The sequence below is a fragment of the Empidonax traillii genome, unplaced genomic scaffold, assembly GCF_003031625.1.
Source record: "Empidonax traillii isolate 1590-97213 ecotype Southwest subspecies unplaced genomic scaffold, ASM303162v1 scaffold508:size451158, whole genome shotgun sequence".
NCBI lineage: Eukaryota > Metazoa > Chordata > Aves > Passeriformes > Tyrannidae > Empidonax > Empidonax traillii.
The window spans coordinates 288,579-300,710 of NW_020955701.1; the positions used below are offsets into that span (position 1 = coordinate 288,579).

Genomic DNA, 12,132 nt, shown 5'->3' on the forward strand with positions numbered 1-12,132 from the left:
TACAGGCAGTTTTATTTGCTGCTGATGGAATTATCTGCCTGCACAAAACCACAGTGTTAATACCTGACATATTAGCCAGATTTGCAAAGAAGAAAGCAAATACAAAATAAATAAACAACTATGCAGAATTTGAGAAGTTGCCCAAAATAGCAAAAACCTAGCATGTGAGATTTTGTACACATTAGTGCTGACTTGATGTTTACTCCCACCTGAGCAGGGAGGGAAATCGCTACGAAGCCACAGGACAATGCTGGCACACGTAGCAAGGAGGACCAGTTGTCCACCAATAAATCTTAATTAAAAAACATTGCTAACTGGACAGGTAAAGTTTTGGAACTGCCTTCCAAAATAAACAGCTGGTGCAAAAAGTGTACTTGTTATGGTAGAAAGCCAGTGATTTTTAGGAGTGCTTGATCTATCACAGTGACCTCCATGGATAATAAGAACCTTCTTCTTTCATCTCTATCATAAAATCATGATCCTCCAACAAGTTAAGTTTGTAATGCCTGCATTGTAAACCACTGCAGTGAGTACAATGCCATGGAGAAGTGAACCACAGCACAGAGTTCAGAACTAAGCACAGTTTTGTTTACAGTTCATTGTCAAACAGCTTTAGGATGATCATCTCTGAATAGAACGATACCCTGGAGTCCCACAAGGACTTTCTGTTCTACTGAGTACGTTCTTTATAACATCACAGCAATCCGAGAAATATTAATCACTATGCAGTATTCCAGAATACAAGAAACGATATATAAGACTGGATAACTTCACAAAATCATTTCATGTTAATACTGAAAAGGCATTGCTTGTTGAACAGAAAGATCTCCACCTGTAATGCTCACAGCACGTGTGTTAAATCCATATTTAGACATCGATTGGAACAACATACACGTTACAATGAGTGAATACAAAATACAAATAACTTATAAATGCTGACACAAAAAAAATACTGAGCTGTTGAACACATGCTATCATGCTCTTGTATATTCTGCATTTTAGATCTCATAGTTTCTGAATTTCCTCAGAAGGTCTGATGGAGCATCACCTGACCAGCGGAAACGCAAGTGCCAGTAATTTCCCTCTGAAAATCCTGAGAAAGGAAAAGAGAAAGGCAAGTAAGTTATTATAAATTAAGTATAAAATTGTCTGAAATAATACTTGGTAGTCTTCCCTCCAAAAAAATAAATAAAAAATTGGTCACTTCAGTGCTCCTGACCAGCAGGATCAGGATTCTTGCCATGTTTGAACAAGAACCCAAACACCAAACTTCAAGGTATAGATCAGCTGGGAAGAGTCCAAAAGAGAACAGCAAGAAAAACAGCAGTCCACAAAAGAGGATTCCCAAAGAAAAACTGAACAAATTGCACTGGCTTAACCTAAAGAAGAGACAGATGGTGACATGATAAATCTGCCAGTTAATACTAAAATGTGATTTTCCTATATCAGGAAAATTAAACCTATTAGCAGAATTAGGGTAAAAAAATCTCTTATTCAGGCTGAAAGAGCTACGTGGAGTTGTAGTCTGTAATTTGTACAGACCAGCAGAGAGGAACTGAAAACATCACAGTTTAAAAGTGGAATCCAATGTAGTAATTTTTCCTGGATCAAAACAAAAGCATTATCAACAGTCTAACATTAAGCATAAACACTGAAGTACATGTAGACCCTGTCAAATAAACATATTATAATGTCAACATTTATTAATGTAAATATATGCCTACTGGGTAAATTAAGTTTGGTGCTTGATGGGTTTGATTTTTTTTTTCCATTTAAATATCTGGAAATTAAATTAAAACTTAGAAAATAAAAACCCTGAGAAAGAAGATGCCTGCAAAGAAAATTCACCATTACAAGGAACAGGATGATTTTTTTCTTTAGTTCAAAATTTTACTATTCTACAGTGGTGATTTAACTACCAAAAAAAGAGCAAATAGTGTAAAGTTATAGAGCATAATTTCTCAATATCAAGTTTTCAGTTAGGCCTGACATCCATTTGTTTGTTTAATTTTCTCATCTATTTTCTGCATTCCACAAATGGTTGGGATTACATTAGGTTTTACCATCCTCACAGCTGATTTTCATTTCCTGCTTGATCAAACCGGGAAAAAAAATTACAGGGCTTTGTTTAATAATAGCTCTCTGATAATATAAGCTTAAGCTTATGAAACTCCTAAACGATCAGGCACAACAGAGGGTGGCTGCTGTGGTAAGTAAATTTTGGTCAGGCACACTGACCTAGACAACAGACAGAGGCACTGACTGTAATGTGACTGTACTGTACTGACTGGATAGGTGACAATTTGAAATACACATTTATCCTGGTTGCATGCACTATATTTTCAAAGCCCTGTTTGAATACAAAAAAAGCCTTCAAGTCTCAAATTTTAGACCTCATTAACTCATCAGATGCAAACTGCTCAGAACTAATACATACTGGATAGAAAACGAAACCTAAATATTTCACTCAATTGTTTTAAAAGGTTTTTTTTTAAAGTCACTGAAAAGAATTTTTTTAAAATTTTTCATTTTCATATAGCAGCAAAACTGAACTTTCCATTTTGGTTACAGCTTTCTTTTTTTCTTCTACTCAGGTTCTCTGGCTTTACTAGAAAACAGGCAAGGAAACACGATAGGGAAGAAGAAAGGTCTGAAAACTTCAAAATTAAAATAAGAAAAAGCATAAACCCCAAAACAAAACCCCAACCCAAGCCCATGATAAAAAACCTACCAGTCAAACATATTGTTCTGAAGAAGAATAGCTCATGATTAAAAGCCCCCATTTCAGGCCAATCCCTGGATACTGTAATTTTCTGTAACTGCTGTTTTCACTTACTTGGGAAGTCTGGATTCTTTGAAGACTGTGGCTTCACATCAGGAGTTGCAACATCTTCTTGCTCCCTGTTCCCTTCCAACAATCCATCTTCATTGTTTTCCCTCTGCTGGGTCCAAATCTCATGAGTTATGTTGGTATTACTGAAGTCAGGAGCTTCCAGCATTTGTTCCTTCTTACTTTGGACAGCCCAGTGCATTGACTAAAGGAATGCAAAAAGTAACAAATAACTAATTCCTGTGCCGTAAAAAAGAATTATTGAACTTTTCTTTCTTATATTGTTGTAACTATCATTCACTCTAATAAAGTAGAAAAAAAAATCAAATATTATGGAATTAAGATCTGCTAGGAGCATAGTAAAAACATGAGGGAAAACAACCCTCTGTCATAAGTCACCCCACTAGCACAGCAGGGTCCCTCCAAAGCCCTGCGTGAAGCCAAGGGTTTCAAGGAACCTATCTTCTGGATTTTTCAATGAGCTCTTTCTTTAATCAGATAGCATGAAAACCTATCTGATAGGCAATATACCAAAAGGAGAATATATTACATAAAGGTCCCAGCTTTAATCTAACTTTGAAAAGAAATAAAAGCTTCCTAAAAAACAAGGCATGCTGAAGCATTTGGAAACAGACCTTAAGTTACTTCCTGAAACACACAAACACAAAAGCAGCAACTTGATAAACTCACTCCAAAACTACAGTCCTTCTATGAATGGGCTTCTATAGCCCTCCAGTTTTTCCTCAATTTCCTTAACATCCAGTAGTGCAGGAATCACTCTGTGCTATTCCCATCCCCAAGCCCCTCTACTGCTGTTAACTCGTCCCGTCACTCACTGCAGCCTTTTGTCTGGCCCAGCCCTACCTTCCCTTCCTCCTGAAGGCCCAACTTAGGCACCACCAACCGTTTTCACGGAGCTGCTCAGGGCCTCCCACTGCTGGAAGGGGATGGTGATTTTGCTCTGTCGCCAGTAATCGTAGCGTGCCCGGCTCTCTTCGTTAGTGAGAACCTCCTTAGCTTGCTGCAGCTTCTGGAAACTCTCCACTAGAACACAAACCAAAAGGATGCTAAAGCCAGTATTTGTTTTCTAAGCCCTGAATTCAGATGCCAACAACGGCTCAGAGCAAACAGAACAGAGGAGGCAGAAGGAGATGCCAGTCAATGAGGGATGTGGTTGTTCTGCTTACAGCTTGCACAGCTGTAGCTGGCATCAGGATCACCTTTGGTGGACAGCTGACACCCTTTCAAATGAGGAATAAAATGCTTCTTAGTCTACTGCCTTCAAAAGCTCCTAAATTTAAGCTGAGAAAACCTGAGAGAGTACACAGGCAAAAGGCACAAGTCAGCCCTTGCAGACAACCTTAAAAAGGGAAGTTAGAGCAACGCTGCTTAGAAGGAACACACTTGGATCTACAGAAGCAAGGAAGTCAGAGAAAGGTACACTACCAAGAAAATAGGAAAAGACAAAAAACAGACAAGCAGAAACTGAGAAGCAAGAAAAATAATCTAAAGATAGTTCAAATTAATTAACTTGTGCATTTTGTTAGGTGTGCTCTCCCTACATATGCTAAAATGTCATCCTGAATACCAGGCTGGATGAATGAGAGCTCTCCTTCTTCCCTCCAGGGTCATTTCTCATGAAATGGTTACTAAGGATGCAGCTGCATGTTACTATTTGTAGAAGGGTTATAAAGATTTAGACTTTATCTGTGACTCACCCATGTTACAGTGATCTATTATTCATTTATTCCAGTCTACAAATTAGAGAGATTTCTTTTGAAATACACTATGCCCAAACACTAATCAAAATTGGTAACTACAAATCAAACAAGAGACAACAGGCTGAGGGGTCAGTTATATTAAGTTTCCTTATAGTGTTACTAGTTTTCAACAAATAAAAGGTCTACTTTAATTACTCTTTATTGAGCTTTAAGCCAATGAAATAAAAAATATGAAGTAAACTTTCACCAGTAGCATAAAAAGGTATTTAAAGTAAATACAGCATGTTCAGGTAAATAGAGCATAAAACATTCCTTCTTGACGAACAAAGCTGGTTTGACATTTGAATACCCACATTCCCCTCCTCTCCTATGAGCTCACTAAGGAAAGGAAAGCCCTGCATTATAGTTTATAGTTCAACCAATAGGAAGAATCCAAAGAAAAGGTTCTGTGCATTATTTAAAATGAGAAGCATATAAAATTATTCAACAACAAAATTTTGGTGGGGGATCGAAATCATGATCAGAAGATAAGAATATAAACTCCTCAGATGGGGGTGAGAACCGACCAGACCTGTCTGTGGTTATGAATGGGTCAGACTGGATCCAAATAACTCAGGTGTTGCTTAGTTCTCACAGCTCAGGTCCCACCTGTTTTGGGGGGGAAAACAAGCCACGGAAAGGAAAAAAAAAGAAAATCCTAGAAAACAAAAAAACCCAACATGTGTCTTTCTGCACTATCACCTAAATGTGTGCAAGCCTTAGAAAAGAACATTAAAAGCTTGCTATTTAAGTAGAATATGCTCAATGCACATGATGATTAAAATATGTTGAGGAGAAGGAATATTTAACAAAGTTTTAAGGCTGAATTTAGCACCTTGGTCGTGTTAATTGCTTTTAAACAGGAAATAATACATACCTGCTTTGGGGTTTCCAGGATGCTTGTCAGGATGACATTCAAGGGCTTTAATCTTATATTCTGCAAGAATTTGTTCCACCTAAACAGAATATTGAGACTTAAAGTAGTTAAATAGATAGACACAGAAAAGATTTTCAAATTTGATTTTTGAAAGGGGCTGGGAAGATTAACTAAGAATGCTGAAAGATTTTGTCCTGTTCATTTTTACAACCTTTAGTACAAGCAAAGTAGGTAACAACAACCATCTGCCAGTGACACTGCTTATTTAATTTCGTTTTCCATGCACTCATCCTTACTCTTGTTTTTATGAAGCTCAGTCATTCAATATGGCAAGTTGGCTCTAAGAAATATGTGTAAAGACATTTGACCACACAGGCAAAATGCATCACTTCAGCTGCTCTTTACTTTGTTTAATCAACTCTAACTCTTTCTGTACTGCTGAAGATCCATTTGGGGGATTAGGTGGCTTCCTCCATATCCTCTTCATAGGAAGTTCAGCCAGCATCACATGGCTTTTCTATCTTGGATACCCCATTGCTAGATAACCAGCAGCTCACATTCTTCCTGCAAGTTAATTTTCAGTGCAAAAAGGTTGGCTCGGAATAAAACAGATTTATAATCAATACTAGCACATTTATTAATGAATTACAAGTTCCCACACAGTTTGTAGTACCATAAAGTATCACAACCACTGGAAGAACAAAGACATATTAACAATTAACAAAATACAGGAAACCACTCGCGTGGGCACCAGCTTAGATTTTCAAATGTTTAGTGCTTTTCCAAGTATCTTGCTGCCTATTATAATTCAGAAGCCAAAACTTCTTTATATCATTCCAGTACAGCTTAAGTTTTCACAACAATTCACCCTGAGGTATCAATTAGTTACTATTTTTTCCCATGAAAGAAAGGCTGTTTATATAAATTCCTCATCCTTCAAACCATGAGAGCCACATACAATTTAAATTATTTATTTCAAAATTAAGGCTCATAACATTTTTCCTTTAGAATAAAATCACAGTTCGCTCAACTAGCTTGCCAAATTTTGCTGGCATATGTTGCGGAAAAATGTGGTCTTTGGTGGTATCTTAGGAATTCTACACTTTTCCCTCTTCTCAGTAACTTCTTCCAGAGGAAGAGATGCAATGTGGTGTATCTCCAGTCAGTACAGCACTTAAAAATACACATATCCTACAGACAACTTGATGAAGATGGTTACTGTATAGCCAGCTACCATCTCAAAGGTTACTTAAAGGGGAACTTTGCAGTTTCAACGTGTACAGTAGCAGCAGAGTAGCACAGAGAAGTCTGTGCTGCTATAAACACTGCATGTACAAAGGAGCACGGCTGCAAAACGCTTGTGAGGCCCTAAATTTCTGTTAGATCTTAACACTGCTGTGCAGCATCCTGAGGGGAGGTGATCCCGGGGCTCGGCCAGCCTGTGACCTCAACATGGCAAAAACAAGGCAGCGACGTCTGCTGCTTCTCTCAACAAACAGCACCTGACAGCTTATTCTTCAGGGCCCACTAAGCATTTATTCCAGCTTTTTAAGTTCATTTTAAGCAACCTGAAAACCCATTATGAGATGTACTTGAACTGCTCTCGTTAATAGGTAAGATCTTAAGGAATTGGTGTGGGGTAGAAAACGAGGAACAGCATCTGCGAAACGAGACTGCACGGAGACTTGAGCACTGCCCTCTGCTGGGATCCCTTCTAGGAGTTTCCTCAGGAACAGCTTTACATTTCCTTCTGTGACACAACGAAGATATCTCCCCTTGATCTTTACACTTGACCACTAGGACAGGTGAGAGACTTAGCATACCAGACTTTCAAAAAAATGTTACACAGGCACCTTTATGATGAAGCACACTTGGTTTAGCTACAAATAATGCAACAATTGCTTAGGTAGAGATCTCATTATAAAGAATGTATCTGCTACCGAAACAAATTAGTAAAGCTGGTATTTTAATGTCACTAAAAATAGAACTTAGAAACAATAATATGATGAACGAAAAAGAGATATTATTTTGGTTTTTCCTCTGAACCAATGAATACAGTTAAGAACACCTGAAATATGTATAAGGCCTGAGAAACTCGGCAGGATTATCAATGCCCTATAGCTATACAAACATTCGTCATCTTAGTAGCACATAAATAGCTGCTTTTCATTTTTCAAAACCATATTCCAAAATATTATTTGGATGCTGTCACATGTATGCAGTTGGCTTGTCCACTTGTGGATCTACACCAATGAATAAACCATTATTATATTCAGCTGTATCCCTACCACACTCCTGTTCTACAGGGCACTCTTAACCTAAGCCTTATTCTGGGCTCTTCACGTCGCTGCACACATCAGAAAATCGAGCTTTCCAAGGGAGATGCTACAAGTGGCAAGAAGGTTCACCAGTCATTTCAGACAGTCCTGCCCGCAAATTCCCCGCGGACAGCCGAGCACATTCAAACTGTGATTAACCTGGGGGAGCGAGGGAAGGTTCTTACCGTCGATAGCTCATCGCATCCTAGCAAGTTGTAGTAATCCTCCAAATCCTCCACGCTGCAGTTCAGAATCGCATCCATCGGCACTACTCCAGTAGCGCTTTTTCCAGCCGGCACAGAGGTTGCAGAATATGACGCCAATTCACAGCTCACAGAGGACTTTAAATCAGCCCAGGGCAACAGGCGGTTCCCACTCCGCTCTCCAGCTCTCTCCGGTGCTTTGGAGCGCTGGCAGCTGACACGCAGGGGTTTGAAGAGTTCTCCGCTGCCATTGGTCCCTGCAGGATGCCAACCCTCCTGCACAAACCTGCTCCCAGCAAAGCTCCCTGGGATTTGTAGTTGCCCGAGTCACTTCAACGTTAAACTGAGCATCCCGTCCAAACCAGTTCTGGGCACTGAGCGAATTCTGACTGAGATTTCGCTCACGCCAGGACCTTTGCGGCCACTGCAAACCAGCACACGCTTCCCTGAGCCCACATCTGCTTCTCGATCTTTAGTTGTAACTTTTGCCACAGTCTTTGACAAGGGGATTAAATGGGGAATTATAGAAAAGAGTAAGAAATACCTCCAAAATAATGATTACAGGGTACTGACCCTGCCAAAGTCTGTCAATTCTGTCAGTCACCTCATAAAAAATGGGGCAATCTACTCACCGAAGCTTCCTCAGGTACATTCACACCAGTTCTCAAAACCAAACAGCTCCTGTATATCAGTCACGTATCTGACAAAATTAAAACTATCCAAAGGCATTATACTACTATCAAATTAAATGGGGACCCTTCCTCATGCTACCTTACTTTCAAATTGTGTACTGAAGGTGTGTACTGTGTACAAACACGTTCCTTGTAAAACTCATTTTACACTGAAGTGAAATACCTTCAATTTTGAACTATATTTAGTGACCAAGGCCTCAGCCCAACAAAGACTACAGACACAACTGGTGTCTTCCATGATCTGTTATTTCAGAAGATTACCTCCCAGCTGTAATACCAAACACGTGCTGAAGTATTTTCTCTGGAGCCTCAGGAGTTCTGTTTTTACTTTTCCCACCCCTGCAAGAACTTTGTAATCCAAGATGCTTCATGTCCTTAAATATTGCATATTTTTTAAACTAATACTTAAAACAGATGCCTTCAGTAGGTACACAATTCTAGATGCAGTGATTTTGCAGGAGAATCAGTGCAGAACACATCCCCAGGGTGTGACCAAGGCTGGGACAGGTATGCACAATGAAGGACCCAGGGGCCATTCAGAGTTGTTTATGAATAACAAATATATAAATTTTGCATCTACAAGTGCTTGACTTTATTATCTACATTATTAATGTTCTGCAATTACATTTATTATTAGTCTTCTACTGCTTTCTCTTCAAGGTTGTATTGTCTCAAGTTTTCTATTTTTACAGGATGTTCAGATAGCTTACTGAGATTATAAAATATAGAAAGTACATGAAAAGAAGTAATAATATTCAAAGACAAAGAACAAGCCTCAATGAAGCCATTTAAATCTGTTAGAAAACTCTAGCATCATACTTCTCTGAGTGAAAAAAACAACAGAAATGCTTTTTCAACTTGAAGCAGAAGAATTAGCAACTACAAACCTGTCTCCCCCTATTAAATTAATTCATAACTTAATAATAAATCAGAAAAGTATAAGAAAAAAATGAAAGCCATTTAGCAAGAGAATATGTAAATATTTAAATAAAATGTACTTTGGGGAGGACAAAAAACAAACAGCTGTCCCTCCTCCCAGCAGCATTCCTGACATCCCTTTCTTTTCCAAGTATTCCTTGCGTATTTGCCAAAGGTGAAAGGGAAGGCTCTTTAACCCTTTTCCAGTCCAGCTTTCAGTGGCTACTTTTGTGGAGCTGCAGGCCCAAGAGCTGGATTGCAGTGACAAAGCCCCAAGACTTGGAAGCTGCTCGTTCCCGGCGAACGTGCTCACTGAAGCCCTGGCCCCATCCATACTCACCTGCTCAGGCCAAACAAACAAGGGCTTTGATCCAAACTGCAGCAGCGCCCACAGCTGTGCCCCTGCCCCCTGCAGACCCCCAGGCCTTGGGGCACAAAGGCTCCCACAGCCCAGGCTGAAGGTTTGTTGTATGGAGTACACAAAACACTGACACCGAGTAACACCTCAGCCTTCTACTGCTCCTCCTGACTTCAGTGGGGTAATTCCCAAAGCATCATCAAAAAGGAGAACAAGAGAACCTGTATATAATACACAGGAAAAAACCCCAAAGATTAGCCCCAGGACATAAAGTTTATTTGCAGTGGAATTACAGCACAGGACATGGCACATATTATTGCCTACACACGCCGGGGTTGGTGTTGCTCAGGAGGTACAAACAGTTCTGGAAGTGAGGAAATCTCATATTTGTTCTCTGTAGCCAACCACCAACAAACCTCATCCATTCAGTCCTAGCACAGACCAACAATTTCACTTGTTTAGAGCCAAGTGCGAAACTAAATTCTGGTTCAGTGTAACAGGACATTTACCAACACCTTGTAAAAGTCACAAATGACCCTTCAAGTAAAACAGCAAGATCTGGAAATCTATTTGAATTTATTCCTCTAAATACACCAGGGGTGTATACTTCCAGGGCCAGTTCTTCTCAACTGACTTCAGGGGTTTTGCCTCCTGTGGACAGAGTGCAGATTCACAAGAAGTTCAACTCATTTGAGTTTCGCATTTTGTGCTCCATCCCTGTCCCCACACAAGCTCAGAGAAGCAGAAACAGAAAAGGACCCAAGCACTGCCAAACAGACTTCCCAAACTAAGGGTAACTACTGCGACACCATTGTTATCGTGACAAATGTCTGAAATATCAGAGGCAGCTTTAGGATCCTCAAGTCACTCCCTCACCAATACCTTCAGATAATATATCTACATCACTTACAGATTTTCTTCCCTAGAATGCAGTCTTCACATCAACAACCACCAAAACAAGAACATTAACACCCCAGCTCTCCTTTATATACTGACAAAACCATCTTGCGTGTGCTTCTTAAGAAATCTGATTCTGGCCTCAGCTTCAGTAAGGAAAAAGAATGTTTGCATATAAATTTGCACAGAATAATAAAAACTATCAGATTCACATCTTGTTTCTCAGTAACTTGTTTTGATAAAGTGTGGAAAATGGCATGCACATGTTTTTCAGGGTTGTTAATACCTGCAAGAACCAGAAAAAAAATAATTCCCTCACTTACAAAAACACAGACCACCTATAAAGTGAGTTATCTAATAAAAAATAGTCCCTTTTGAAGCCAAAACCCATGTGACAAAAATTTCAATCCAAAGATTTTTAAAAGCTGTCAGCTATGAAGGCCTGAAAGGAGGAAATTCTACCTATCCAGTCTGGGTCTTGTCACTAAACCTAGGAATTCCATTGTATAATTCACTAAAACCCTTCTGCAAACAGCTTGTGATGTTGAACAGTAACATTCAACAGTACTTAAATTTGTACTTAACAGTACTTAAATTTGATCAGAGTTTTGTGTCGGTGGCAGTCCCAGTAAAGTGGCCGAGTTGTCTCCAGCCCAGACTCAGGGGCAGAAAGCAGCGCTACGCCATGGACAGCCCACACGTGGTACCTCCCCACTTCAGCATCCCGGGAGGGCACTGAGGATCGCACTTAAAAATCACATAACGAAAGAGGTCTCTAGAAAAACCAGCGGGCACCACAGAGACCAGCACCCCTCCAGGGCTCGTGGGAACGAATGAACTGGGGGATGTTCTTGGAGCAAAGGCAGGAGCCGTTGTTCAGACGGGTGCTCACCCCACAGAAGGCTCCTGCAGCTCGGGAGCTCGAGCACCGCGGTACAGAATCCCAGAAGACAAGGGGCTAAGGTGTTACCCAGGAGACGAGAGGCAATACCTTCGAGCACGCCAAGAGCCCACGGTGGCGGCGCACACCGTGCCCGGGCAGGCACACGGCAGCCGGAAGTGCCCCTCACCGGCCCGGCCCTGCCGGCCCCTGCGCGCCGCGGTGACCCCGGGGCTGTGGGGAGGGGGGTCGTGGCAGCGCGAGTGCCACGTGACGCCGGCAGCGCGCGCGGTCACGTGTCCCGGTGTGTTGTGTGCCGTGGTCACGTGCCTCGGTCACGTGCGGCGGCACTGACCGCGGCGGACGGGGGGGGGTAGGGGGGGCCGGGCGCGAGGGGGG

At 40.8% G+C, this 12,132-nt stretch overlaps 1 protein-coding gene across 2 annotated transcripts; it reads right to left on the bottom strand.

Annotated features, from left to right (window-relative positions):
- Positions 1-454: 454 nt before the first annotated feature.
- Positions 455-8,408, bottom strand: DNAJC12 (DnaJ heat shock protein family (Hsp40) member C12). Of its 2 annotated transcripts, XM_027896669.1 has the most exons (5): positions 7,971-8,408; positions 5,468-5,546; positions 3,735-3,874; positions 2,837-3,035; positions 455-1,093 (listed from the first exon to the last, which is right to left on the bottom strand). In XM_027896669.1, exons 1-5 carry the CDS (start codon positions 8,046-8,048, stop codon positions 999-1,001), a joined length of 591 nt encoding a protein of 196 aa, XP_027752470.1. In that variant the 5' UTR covers positions 8,049-8,408; the 3' UTR covers positions 455-998. The 2 variants fall into 2 exon arrangements, with proteins under 2 accessions (XP_027752470.1, XP_027752472.1); XM_027896671.1 differs by lacking the exon at positions 455-1,093 and having other exon boundaries at positions 2,923-3,035; positions 3,695-3,874.
- Between the last annotated feature and the right edge of the window lie 3,724 nt (positions 8,409-12,132).

Coding starts and splice junctions, on each gene's coding strand:
- DNAJC12 (XM_027896669.1), bottom strand. CDS start 8,048: ATGGATGCGATTCTGAACTGCAGCGTGGAGGATTTGGAGGATTACTAC. Junction 5,547..7,970: donor GATGCGATGAGCTATCGACG/GTAAGAACCTTC, acceptor TATTCTGTTTAG/GTGGAACAAATTCTTGCAGA. Junction 1,094..2,836: donor AAAGAATCCAGACTTCCCAA/GTAAGTGAAAAC, acceptor TTCCTTTCTCAG/GATTTTCAGAGGGAAATTAC.